The sequence below is a fragment of the Salvelinus sp. IW2-2015 genome, linkage group LG32, assembly GCF_002910315.2.
Source record: "Salvelinus sp. IW2-2015 linkage group LG32, ASM291031v2, whole genome shotgun sequence".
Lineage (NCBI taxonomy): Eukaryota > Metazoa > Chordata > Actinopteri > Salmoniformes > Salmonidae > Salvelinus > Salvelinus sp. IW2-2015.
The window spans coordinates 23,585,784-23,599,397 of record NC_036871.1 but is presented as its reverse complement, the minus strand read 5'-3'; the positions used below and the strand labels follow the sequence as shown (position 1 = coordinate 23,599,397).

Sequence of the window (13,614 nt, the reverse complement as noted above, 5' to 3'; positions counted from 1 at the left end):
GTTGTTGAATAACTTCCTTAAAACTTTCACTGAATGTTTCAATAAGACTTTTAATAACACTGCTAGCTTAGTTTGGGTTAACTTTTTTTGAACTCCAAGCACAGATAGGACACATGGAAATTAATTTGTTTTTTGTTTAAGCTGGGTGTACACGAGTTTGGCCCCGATTTAGCTATGCCAGACAGGTTTTGGAGATCGGAAACAAAATCCCCACGTCGTTGCCTACTCGGGGTAAGCGGCCGTTCTCAACGCTTGTTTAATGTGAGCGGATCAGAGACGCAATCTGAGGGCTACCGATCCGGTCTTTGAGTAGTCCCAGACGTCCCGATATTTTCAAACAGTTGATTTTATCGGCACTAAATCTGCAATGCTCTTGTAGTGTGAGATATGCAACGACAAGATTTGAGAACGATGATCAGCAACAGCCAATTAGAGCTCTCCAGAGGAGGAGCTAGTGAGATGACGTTTTATCACAGCACCCAGAATGTGTACTCTCGAGCAGGAGCATTGACCAGTACTAGTATGCGTTTGTACTTGCCATAGTGTCAAATCGTTACAGCTCTGACAAGCTCTTTACACGCAATGTTATTCAATTCAAAATGTATTGGCTAAATATTTCAACTCTTTATGGCAAGCGTGAATGTCTCACTGAAAACGTTTATGAGGCTGCTTTGAGCCAAAGCTTGTTCTAGCTATCTAATCACATCACATCCTTGTTGTAGTGAGACAGCGTCGTATCGAGAATCATCACGACCAAGTTAAGAATCTTCTAGTGTGTGAATGCCCCGTCTGTGCCACTACGTTGGCAAGACAAAAAACTACAGGAAAGGTGGTTGTTTAATGTGAGAGGCTCAGCAATGTTAGGATTTTAAAAGTTGTGTAGTGTCCACTTGGCATTAGGCATGCAAACACATTTATTTTATTGTGTCACAGCATCACTGAAATTTAAACCTATGATCTTCTGTTCTCTATTCATGGAATTAGTCCACTGCGCAACCAGGATGGAGCTAGCATGCCATGTTTTTTAAACTCACACAAAGCTGTTAATTTTTGTCTATTCAAACTGACCCCATTTTAAAGAGAACAAGCACTCATTAAGATCAGGTGTGGCCAATTAGTGGGCGTGGCCAACACACCTGAACACACTTAAGATAGAGGATAGAGAGAGTTTTGTTGACTCTGAGAACGGAATGTATATTTTTAAATAACATTCTTAGAAAGTTATTTAAATGTTACTAATGTTTTCTTGTGTTTTTTTTTATGGTACCCTAGCGGTTAAGAGCGCTGGTTTGAATCCCCGAGCAGACTAGGTGAAAAATTGGTCGATGTGCCCTTGAGCAAGGCACTTAACCCTAATTGCTCCTGTAAGTCGCTCTGGATAAGAGCGGCTGCTAAATGACTAAAATGTACTGTAAATATAAACATTGCTTTAAATTGAAGAACCATGAGGAAAACTGTGGGAAACATTATGCTGAAGTACTGATATTCTCACAGAAGAACGTTTTTTCATAACATTGTCAGAACAATGAGAACATTACTTTAAATAGAACCATGAATAAAGCTGTAGGAAATGTTATGCTGAAGTATTGAAATTCCCACAGAAGAAAGTTGTTTCATAATGTTCTCTGAGCTATTGGAGAACATTCCCCATGTCAAACCATTTGGAGAATGTTCCTAGAACATTACACAAAATGTAACCATGTTTGAACTTTTAGGAAACGTTCTGTTTAAAGTAAAAAAACATTATTTTGTCAAGTTCCTTAAATGTGCTGAGAATGTCCCAAAGACAAGCAACTATCCTGCACCATAGGACAACCACGCTCTAAGAAACATATGGTTCACTGAATGTTATGAGTGAGCTGGGTCACAACTCATTGTCTTTTGTTACTATTGTTTTGATTCCGCTATTCCCACCTGCCCTGTGAAGGGTGTGTGTGTGTGTGTGTGTGTGTGTGTGTGTGTGTGTGTAGGGGGCTGTTTTTCTGGGTGTAGGAAGCATCATGTCCATTTAGAGTACATTGGAGAGGCATGAGGCAGGCACTGAAGAGAGCAATCAAGATGTCATAAAAACACTATCTATAGTTCATTGCTTTCCTATCTCTTCTTGTAATTGGCACAGCTGTGTACTGGAACCTATGAGAGGAATAATAGAGTCACATAAACACATGGACCATTTGGACATTGAGAGGGGAAATGGAATGTTCAATATGCACATCTCATTCTCCAGCTATATGGTCCAAAAAACATCATCCATTTCTGTACCATCATCAAGACAGTGTTATGTGGTCCTTATGACAGAGCATTCAAGTAAAGTGTTATCAAACTAGGATTAACCAATACCCAAAGCCTTTATAAGGATCTCATTATCTCAATAAAAGCCTCTGGCATTACCTAAAAAAATTACCTAAAATGAAAGATTAAACACTGATGAATGAAATACTTTATAACCACTATTCCTATGTGTATTTTATGTTTAAAAATAAAATGTGAGCCATGCTGAAGCCCTGGCGGGCTGTGCCAGGTCGGGTCGTACCATCTTTGGCGTAGAGGGACATCTCCACCTTCCTCTCCTCGGAGCCCAGCAGAGCCTTGGCCATTTGGGCCACGGCAGGCCTCTTGGTGTGCGGCCCGTACAGGAAGCTGCAGGTGCACGGCTTCTGCATGACCTCAGCGCGCGTGTACCCGCACATGCCACAGAAGGCGTCGTTACAGAAGATGATGGCGCAGTTCTCCACGCGAGCATTGGCGATGATGAACTTGCGATCTGAGGAGGGAGGGAGTAATAGATCAATATTGTTTTAATCTAAAGAGTCATTGCAATTTGTCATCACATACACTGCTCAAAAAAATAAAGGGAACACTTAAACAACACAATGTAACTCCAAGTCAATCACAACTTCGAATAGAAATTAAGTGTTCCCACTTGGAAGCAAAACACTGAATTGAAATAAATTTTCACATGCTGTTGTCAAAATGGAATAGACAAAAAGGTGGAAATTATAGGCAATTAGCAAGACACCCCAATAAAGGAGTGATTTGCTGCAGTGGTGACCACAGACCACTTCTCAGTTCCTATGCTTCCTGGCTGATGTTTTGGTCACTTTTGAATGCTGGCGGTGCTTCCTACTCTAGTGTAGCATGAGACGGAGTCTACAACCCACACAGTGGCTCATAGTGAAGCTCATCCAGGATCGCACATCAATGCGAGCTGTGGCAGAAGATTTGCTGTGTCTGTCGCGTAGTGTCCAGAGCATGGAGGCACTACCAGGAGACAGACCAGTACATCAGGAGACGTGGAGGAGGCCATAGGAGGGGCAACAACCAGCAGCAGGAACCGCTACTCCGCCTTGTGCAAGGGTAGCACTGCCAGAGCCCTGCAAAATGACCTCAGCAGGCCCCGTGCATGTGTCAGATATGGTCTCACAAGGGCTCTGAGGACTCGGTACCTAATGGCGTCAGGCTACCTCTGGCGAGCACATGAGGAGGCGGTGCGGGCCCCAAAAGAAATGCCACCCCACACCATGACTGACCCACCGCCAAACCGGTCATGCTGGAGGATGTTGCAGGCAGCAGAACTTCTCCACGGCGTCTCCAGACTCTGTCACGTCTGTCACATGTGCTCATGTGCTCAGTGTGAACCTGCTTTTATCTGGTGAAGCAACAGGGCGCCTAGTGGCGAATTTGCCAATCTTGTGTTCTCTGGCAAATGCCAAACGTCCTGCACGGTGTTGGGCTGTAAGCACAACCCCCACCTGTGGACGTGGGCCCTCATACCACCTCATGGAGTCTGTTTCTGACCGTTTGAGCAGACACCTGCACATTTGGCCTGCTGGAGGTCATTTTGCAGGGCTCTGGCAGTGCTACTCCTTGCACAAAGGCGGAGGTAGCGGTCCTGTGCTGGGTTGTTGCCCTCCTACGGCCTTCTCCACGTCTCCTGATGTACTGGCCTGTCTCCTGGTAGCGCCTCCATGCTCTGGACACTACGCTGACAGACACAGCAAACTTCTTGCCACAGCTCGCATTGATGTGCATCCTGGATGAGCTGCACTACCTGAGCCACTTGTGTGGGTTGTAGACTCCGTCTCATGCTACCACTAGAGTGAGAGCACCGCCAGCATTCAAAAGTGACCAAAAACATCAGCCAGGAAGCATAGGAACTGAGAAGTGGTCTGTGGTCACCACCTGCAGAATCACTCCTTTATTGGGGGTGTCTTGCTAATTGCCTATAATTTCCACCTGTTGTCTATTCCATTTGCACAAGCATGTGAAATTTATTGTCATCAGTGTTGTTTCCTAAGTGGACAGTTTGATTTCACAGAAGTGTGATTGACTTGGAGTTACATTGTGTTGTTTAAGTGTTCCCTTTATTTTTTGAGCAGTGTATAATACAGTCTACTACAGTTCAATCTAGTACAGCTTCAGTGAATGAGTCAGAATACAACAGACATTTTATTAATAGTTTGAGGAATGATCATCAGATCCAGATGGGGCAAATTGCCCCCTGGCAATCTAATGTAAATTAATGGTACCTAAATTAAGCATTTTAAATTATGTCCAAATCATTTTCAAGTAACATCATTGAATCACAAAGTCATTTTTCAGATACTTATGATTGGACATGAGTTGGTGCGAAAATTATTAATAGTGAGATGTGCAATACCATTTTGTTTAATATTTTGATTATTTAATTAAAATAAGACACATAGACTTTAGCCTTTAAGATTAATTATACATTTATAAAATACTTCAGGGGGCAGTTACCCACAGTACTTGGGGCAAACTTTTGTAAAATTAAGATTTCATTAAATAACTAAAAAATTGTCAACTGTAGCACTTACAGTGATTCGGAAAGTTTCAGACCCCTTGACTTTTCCACATTTTGTTTGTTACATCCTTATTCATCAATCTAATCAATCCATAATGAAAGCTAAACAGGTTTTTAGAAATGTTTGCAAATGTATTAAAAATAAAAAACAAAATAAAAATCACATAGTATTCAGACCCTACTCAGTACTTTGTTGAAGCACCTTTGGCAGCGATTACAGCCTAGAGTCTTCTTGGGTATGACACTACAAGCTTGGCACACCTGTATTTGGGGAGCTTCTCCCATTCTTCTCTGCACATCCTCTCAAGCTCTGTCAGGTTGGATGGGGACTGTCGCTGCACAGCTATTTTCAGGTCTCTCCAGAGATGTTCGATCGGGTTCAAGGGCTCCGGCTGGGCCACTCAAGGATATTCAGAGACTTGTCCCGAAGCCACTCCTGCGTGGGCTTGGCTGTGTGCTTAGGGTCGATGTCCTGATGGAAGGTGAACCTTCGCTCCAGTCGGAAGTCCTGAGCGCTCTGGAAGAGGTTTTCATCAAGGATCTCTCTGTACTTTGCTCTGTTCATCTTTCCCTCGATCCTGACTAGTCTCCCAGTCCCTGCTGCTGAAAAACATCCCCATATCATGATGCTGCTACTTACTTGTTAGATATTACTGCATGGTCGGAACTAGAAGCACAAGCATTTCGCTACACTCGCATTAACATCTGCTAACCATGTGTATGTGACAAATAAAATTTGATTTGATTTGACCATGCTTCACCGTAGGGATTGTGCCAGGTTTCCTCCAGACGTGACGCTTGGCGTTCAGGCCAAAGAGTTCAATCTTGGTTTCATCAGACCAGAAAATCTTGTTTCTCATGGTTTGAGAGTCTTTTAAGTGCCTTTTGGCAAACTCCAAGTGGGCCGTCATATGCCTTTTACTGAGGTGGCTTGGTGGAGGCCTGATTGGTGGAGTGCTGCAGAGATGGTTGTCCTTCTGGAAGCTTCTCCCATCTCCACAGAGGAACTCTGGAGCTTTGTCAGAGTGACAATCAGGTTCTTGGTCACCTCCCTGACCAAGGCCCTTCTCCCCTGATTGCTCAGTTTGGCCAGCTCTAGGAAGAGTCTTGGTGGTTCGAAACATCTTCCATTTAAGAATGAAGGAGGCCACTGTGTTCTTCGGGACCTTCAAATGTTCAGAAATGTTTTGGTACCCTTCCCCAGATCTGTGCCTCGACACAATCCTGTTTCGAAGCTCTATGGACAATTCCTTCGACCTCATGGCTTGGTTTTTGCTCTGACATGCACTGTCAACTGTGGGACTTTATATAGACAGGTGTGTGCCTTTCCAAATCATGTCCAATCAATTGAATTTACCACATGTGGACTCCAACCAAGTTGTAGAAACATCTCAAGGATAATCAATGGAAACAGAATGTACCTGAGCTCAATTCCGAGTCTCATAGCAAAGGGTCTGAATACTTCTGTTTAAAWTTTTTTTTTATACATTTGCAAACATTTCTAAAAACATGTTTTTGCTTTGTCATTGTGGGTATTGTGTGTAGATTGTTGAGGAAAATGTTTTATTTAATCTATTTTAGAATAAGGCTGTAACGTAACAAAATGTGGAAGAAGTCAAGGGGTCTGAATACTTTCTGAATGCACTGTATTTCCCGTCATAGTTTGCTTGCCTAAGCATGACCATCCATATACCTCATTTTTACCAAACTTTGCTTTGTGTCAGCAATTGGACACTGTTCTTAGGGGGGGGGGGGGTAGTTACCCCACCTTACCCTATGCTTACTGGATACATTTAAAGCAAGCATTCATTCCAGCCTTACTGATTGAACCTTTTGTAAACTAAAATACAAATTAAATTGGTTATTCTACTTGACCAAACATGCCATATCAGTGACACCAAGGCATGTAAACCATGCATGAGAACTAAGATGGGAGAATCTGTAAGGTGCAAGTCTGTTTTCACATTCAACTACTAGACTTGCTGTTTATATCAAAACTATAAACTGTTTAGAGCCTTAGAAAAACAAGTAGATGACGTTTTGGTATCAAAATATGTCCCCAGAAGGAAACATTCAGTGATGGATTTTAGTTATTGAAATGTAGCTGCTTTACTCTCTCCCATCCTGCTTAGAAATGCAGCTCGGGTTCTTCAGGTCCTGCTGTGATATAAGCCATATTTATGCTCTGACAGACACTGCTGCCCTATTTATATCCACTTGAAATATTAGTCTCCCAGTAAATGTCAGGTAGAAATGTAGCCATGCCTTTATCATTAGACTATGTGTGTAAAATTCCAATACCAAGAGGGTAAACATATAATTACCCCTGAGACTATACAATCAACTGTGCGGCATACTGTACATCTTTAATCTTCATCTATATTATTTGGTTCAATATTTGCAAAGTCATATCAAGGCTAAATTTTGCAGAGACAATACGCTCCTTTTTACAGGACAATCATAACACTATATAATAGAAAGTGGTCACATCTCATGAAACCTATGAACTATAATGAACACAGGCAGACTACCTACAATAATAGCCTGGTATTTTCATTTTAATCGGGACAAAATGCATTTAAGAACGCATTTTGCAAATCGAAAGACACGGTTTGCATTACATTCCAAACCACAGCATGGTTCCCCAAAATGACTCAATATTGAAGTAAAAAAGTTCTTACTCTGTCCTTCGAATTTTCGGATGATTGTATCCAGAAAAGTGTTCTGAGGAGCCACGTGTCCCCGCCGAACAGGCATCTTTTGGGCGGTATTTCCCTCGGTTTGGAAAGTTGGACCGCAGACTCTTGTCTAGATCTAGCACTCTGCACCGCTGTAGCCTATGTGACCCCTATAAAAATCCCAAAGTAGCTGAAAACATGTCACAGCCACCACCAAGTCCTGCGGCGTGACGTGTCAACTACTTTTTTAATCACTTTCTAAAGCAGACACTCCGACGATTGTATTTATACATTACCCAAACAAATAGTATATTTGGCCGTGTATCAACCGACCTGCTTTGATGTTTACGGATGATGTATCCATCCGTTACTTCCCTGCTTGGAAGTAGCACCGCCTCTTCAGTGAAATATGCAATTCCAAATCACAGGTGCCTACAGAACTGTTGCTACCGATTATTATAACATCTTTGACATTACTGCTCTATTATCCTGTTTCACTGTCGGACCGTGGCTGCAACCTCTGCTTTTGAAATGAAGATGGTCTATCAAGTAATGGATGGAGTTTTCAGGTATATAATAATAATAATTTGGGGGAGGGGGAGTTGGGATATGCAAGAAACTAATTTCCGTTAGTGTAACATGACAAATATAAGTACCCCCTGTATCTCTGGCAGATGCGTCATGCCCATAAAAATGTTTATTTGTGTTATTTCTCTGTAATACTACTAGCCACCTAGTTGGCTACTAGCCATGAAGTTGGCTTCAGCTAGCCAAGATAGGTTCCCAAACTCTCAACCTCATAACTAGCTACCAAGAAGCCATTTCAGCTAGCTTGTCTAACTATTTTAGCTGGCATGCCTGCTGACAAGGTTGGTTGATTTTAGAAAAGAAAGCAATAACTAAAAGTCCTGAATAAAACTCAAATTATTTGCAAACATTTACACAATTGTTTTTGCAGAGATGCAGAGAAGCATATTTTCTTTTTTTTWAAAGTCAGGATACAGACAGCTCAAGTGGTATGCTTAGATATGTAGAAAAATATAAAAAATGTTTTGCATAGAATTAAGCATACTGACTATGGCTCTAGGTTGCAGGAAACAGCTGTTTCAGGTGTTTGGAAAAGGCAAAATTCTCCAACTTTCACCTTGCTCCCCTCCTGACCTCCAGCCTGGCCAATGTCATGTACATTGTTCTCCCCCTAATTGAATGTACTTTGTGCCCCATAGGATTTTTGTCTCTGTCAATTGTCCAAGGAGTGTTTTTTTCTTGTTGATGTTATACAGTCAGACTGAGGTTGACAATTTCAGAAATTACTTTATTGAACAGGAGATTTCCTTTCTGTGTGTTAAAAATGGATTGTGATATTGCAAAGGGTAAAACTTCTACATTATAGGCCTAGATCAGAGATTCATGCTTTGTTAATTATTTAAAATATATGCTATTAAATAGCCTACCATTTTATAGCATAATTTACTCACCACCTGGACTATGCTCATTCACATTGGACCATGTGCCATCATTCCAGACTGAATAATGAAGGGTGTGATTGCCATCTAGAGACACAGAAAGCACATTACTAGAGGGTTTGTGGTAGGTTACAGTATGACCCTATGACCAGCAGGTGGCAACAGCAGGTTATAAATGGCCAGGTTTGAATGCTAAACATCTTAGGGTTTTGCTCTCATGTGCAACTGACCTCGTCTGTTTATGCTCCACTGTCTACAGGTTCTACTTTGGCATTTAATTCAGCCATTATGTTCATTACACTTAACAATGGCTATAACGGAAATATGAAACTCTACCTGTGTGCAAGCTTGTCTCTCGAACCTAGGCCCGGGAGACAAGCTTAAGCTTGCACCCAGGTTGAAGTTCATATTTCCTTTATAGCCCTTGTTATGTCCGCAAGGATGGGTTTTCCGCTGTCTTGGAACATTTGGTATAATGTGCTCTTAGCAAAGATTTCCAAGTGCTTTGCCTGTTCCTTTCTGACTGTAGGCCTAGTCCCGAACTAAATTGTGAAGGATATGTTTCTATGTCAAAACATTGCCCATTGACAAGCCAGTCAAATTTAACCAAAGGTTTTTTTGTATTCCAATGCTACTTTGTTCTATCCAAACTATAAAATTATCCAACTGGTAAGACTACAGATGATTGACAACATGACAAATTGGACTATACTACAGCATTTTCCAAATAGTTTATCTGTCTTGTTGACATTTGCTTTTCAATTGACGCACAGTTGTTTTTGTCAATACTGTATGAGCTTTGACAATAAACTACCTATATGAACTGCCAAAGGAGCATTTAATGACCCTCACAGTCTTACAAGACATTTAACCTCTTATCTTATCTTCCCATGACAAAGTTTATGGCTTCTAGCACATACCCAGAACACAGTGTGATTTACAGACTTAGGGTAAGTTGAGCCAATGGCAAGTTGAGCAAATGGCGAATGTGCATAAAGTTGGCAGAATTCATACTATCATTCATACTATTCATACTATCATTAGCACTATCCACTGAGTTTTTAAACTACATCACGCAATATGGTTTAATGTGCCAATAAATCAGCACAATCTACTTTTTTTTGTTCAGTCTTGAAGCTAAAATTGGGATAATGTATACTCTGCTAATGACCATACCAAAAAAAAGTAGCGGAGAGCAATGTACAATATGGTGAACTTAAAAAAACAAGGAATTTGTGGTAAGTGCATGGGGGACACCATCTTTATGCACCTCCGCTATTAAAGTGTTTTCTTAACAGGCATAATGCAAGGCATTGTCGCTGAGGTATGAGGAAACAACAGGGCCTGGCCCGTCTTTAAAAAAGTACAAAGTGTTTCTAAGGTGTTAAGACTGAGTTAAAAGATGCTTAAAATGATTAAACGACAAAAATCAAATCAAAGTTTATTTGTCACGTGCACCGAATACAACAGGTGTACCTTACAGTGAAATGCTTACTTACAGGCTCTAACCAATGGTGCGGGGGAAAAAGGTGTGTGTGTGTGTGTGTAGGTAAGTAAAGAAATAAAACAACAGTAAAAAGACATTTGAAAAAAGAGTAGCAAGGCTGTATACAGACACCTGTTAGTCAGGCTTATTGAGGTAGTATGTACATGTAGGTATTGTTAAAGTGACTATGCATATATGATGAACAGAGAGTAGCAGAAGCGTAAAACGAGGGGTTGGCGGGTGGTGGGACACAATGCAGATAGCCCGGTTAGCCAATGTGCTGGAGCACTGGTTGGTCGGACCATTTAGGTAGTATGTACATTAATGTATAGTTAAAGTGACTATGCATATAAGATAAACAGAGAGTAGTAGCAGCGTAAAAGAGGGGTTGGGGGGGGCACACAATGCAAATAGTCCGAGTAACCATTTGGTTACCTGTTCAGCAGTCTTATGGGTTGGGGGTCAAAACTTTTGAGAAGCCTTTTTGTCCTAGACTTGGCACTCCGGTACCGCTTGCCATGCGGTAGTAGAGAGAACAGTCTATGACTGGGGTGGCTGGGGTCTTYGACAATTTTTAGGGCCTTCCTCTGACACCGCCTGGTGTAGAGGTCCTGGATGGCAGGCAGCTTTGCCCCAGTGATGTACTGGGCCGTACGCACTACCCTCTGAAGTGCCTTGCGGTCGGAGGCCGAGCAATTGCCGTACCAGGCAGTGAAACCGGTCAGGATGCTCTTGATGTTGCAGCTGTAGAAACTTTTTGAGGATCTCAGGACCCATGCCAAATCTTTTTAGTTTCCTGAGGGGGAATAGGCTTTGTCGTGCCCTCTTCATGACTGTCTTGGTGTGTTTGGACCAATCTAGTTTGCTGTTGATGTGGACACCAAGGAATTTGAAGCTCTCAACCTGCTCCACTACAGCCCCGTCGATGAGAATGGGGACGTGCTCGGTGCTCCTTTTCCTGTAGTCCACAATCATCTCCTTAGTCTTGGTTACGTTGAGGGATAGGTTGTTATTCTGGCACCACCCGGCCAGGTCTCTGACCTCCCTATAGGCTGTCTCGTCGTTGTCGGTGATCAGGCCGTGTCGTCAGCAAACTTAATGATGGTGTTGGAGTTGTGCCTGGCCATGCAGTCGTGGGTGAACAGGGAGTACAGGAGAGGACTGAGCACGCACCCCTGGGGAGCTCCAGTGTTGAGGATCAGTGTGGGAGATGTGTTGCTACCTACCCTCACCACCTGAGGGCGGCCTGTCAGGAAGTCCAGGATCTAGTTGCAGAGGGAGGTGTTTGTGATTGTGTTTGGGAAATAAAGACAGACATGGTTTTAAAAATATAGTGGTAACATTTCATTCAGCAGCATCTAACCCTGCATCCCACTAGTGGCTTGCTTCTGAAGCTAAGCAGGGTTGGTCCCTAGATGAGAGACCAGATGCTGCTGGAAGTGGTCTTGGAGGGCCAGTAGGAGGCACTCTTTTCTCAGGTAAAAAAAAAAAAAGGTATCCCAATACCCCAGGGCAGTGATTGGGGACACTACCCTGTGTAGGGTTCCTTCTTTTGGATGGGATGTTAAATGGGTGTCCTGACTCTCCGTGGTCACTAAAGATCCACTTATTGTAAGAGTAGGGTTGTTAACCCTGGTGTCCTGGCTAAATTCCCAAGCTATCATGATCACCTGATCATCCCCAGCTTACATTTATCTCATTCATCCCCCTCCTCTCCCCTGTAATTATTCCCCAGGTTGTTGCTGTAAATGAGAATGTGTTTGCAGTCAACTTACCTGGTAAAAAAAAAAATTCAGTACATGAATTTGTAGGTGCTTAACTTACCCAGTCCTGTGGCTCAACTTAGCCCTGGGGTAATTTGTGCCAAGAGGACACTTTTTTGGGACAAGCTATGTTTTCAGAACTAATGTTGAAATTAATTCTGATTATTTCCAGGGATGCACAACACCCTGAAATATATATAGATATCTTTCTTAGAAAGAATACTATATTTCCCTTGATGGAGTAATGCTGAATGTAAAAATTGTCTCAACAAAAAAATGGCTCAGCAATGATTACTGGAAGATGTATTTTAAAATGTCAGTTAAATCGCCCAGTAGTAGATTTGAGATTATTACTATTTTGTTGTGTTTAACGTTATTCGTATGGTTTTTCCAGAATCTTCATTGTCATTAATAGCCTTTGGTCTTTTAAATACTTATCTTTTTCAATTGTTCCATATGTTTTCTCTGGGGCACACTCAGGCTATGTGATTCCCATGCCTTGCCCATAGGGCCTTTTGTGTTGATTGCCATTTACCCCAGGGGGCCACTCTCCCTCTCTCTCGACTGGCAGGGTCAGTTTAGCATTCAACACCTCTGAATTACCCAGCAGGCTTTGCTCTGTGGGAAAGGAAACACCACTTTCATTACCAGTGCTAATATGTAGTAGTCTACTGGCCTACAAATGGGGGTAAAATATAGGAAGGAAGACAAAATCCTGTGTCACTGTACCATAGTTCTACAAAGTAAGTTACAAATAAAGGGCTCTTTTCAGTAAAGGGAGAGTTGTTCAGGAAGAGGTGCCCCCTGTGACATTAGGAGTCTTGTCTATTGTAGGTGCTATAGCCTAGATGGGGATGAGGTTGAGTGTAGTAAAGAAGGAGGACTTTCTCTGGGGGAGGAGTTGTAGAACACTACGTATTTGGAGAGAGCCTGGTCACATGGGGACAGAATCTAAGCAATAGAGGTGAGAGAGACAGAAGTAGAGAGCACTTCAACTGTGCCTTGAAAAGGTGAGAGGGACTAGAGTAGTTTACTTTCTCAGAATAGAGCCAATGCGGTGAGGGGATAACATGCCCACCAACTTCACTGTGGTTCCTGTAGAGGATGGCGGGGCCGGGAAGTCAACTCTCGAAGGTGTGTTTAGTGAGGAAGATGAAGAAGATATTTCTCCACGACGGCCCTACTCAGGTGAGGGCACACTATGTTGACGTTTTCAGGACAGGCTCAGACAAGCAGAGTAGAATCTGTAGAACAGCTGAACATGTTGACTTTAACTTAGCTTTGGAACACAATATTCCTCAGGGAGTCCAACCAATACACAGACTCCCAATGTTGTGTCCCAAAGCTAACTGGCCCTTGACTTACAGAATTCTGATATGATATATGGTTTTGTTTG

General features: G+C 42.3%; 2 protein-coding genes across 4 annotated transcripts in view; one reads left to right on the top strand and one right to left on the bottom strand.

The window, feature by feature from the left end:
* The window catches only part of LOC111957009 (voltage-gated inwardly rectifying potassium channel KCNH2-like), a 71,401-nt gene extending 63,555 nt beyond the window's left edge, over window positions 1-7,846 (bottom strand). Inside the window, exons 1-2 of the mRNA XM_070436685.1 lie at window positions 7,507-7,846; window positions 2,534-2,764 (exon numbers count right to left, since the gene is read on the bottom strand). Coding sequence (XP_070292786.1) covers window positions 2,534-2,764; window positions 7,507-7,582 — 307 coding nt within the window. The 5' untranslated portion in view covers window positions 7,583-7,846. The remainder of the gene's footprint in view (window positions 1-2,533; window positions 2,765-7,506) is intronic.
* A 5,313-nt stretch (window positions 7,847-13,159) lies between these two features.
* The window catches only part of LOC111957218 (solute carrier family 12 member 7-like), a 41,861-nt gene continuing 41,406 nt past the window's right edge, over window positions 13,160-13,614 (top strand). For 2 of the 3 annotated variants that reach the window (XM_023977992.2, XM_023977994.2), the window contains exon 1: window positions 13,160-13,406. In XM_023977992.2, coding sequence (XP_023833760.1) covers window positions 13,289-13,406 — 118 coding nt within the window. In that variant the 5' untranslated portion in view covers window positions 13,160-13,288. The remainder of the gene's footprint in view (window positions 13,407-13,614) is intronic. The other variant, XM_023977993.2, reaches the window with a different exon arrangement.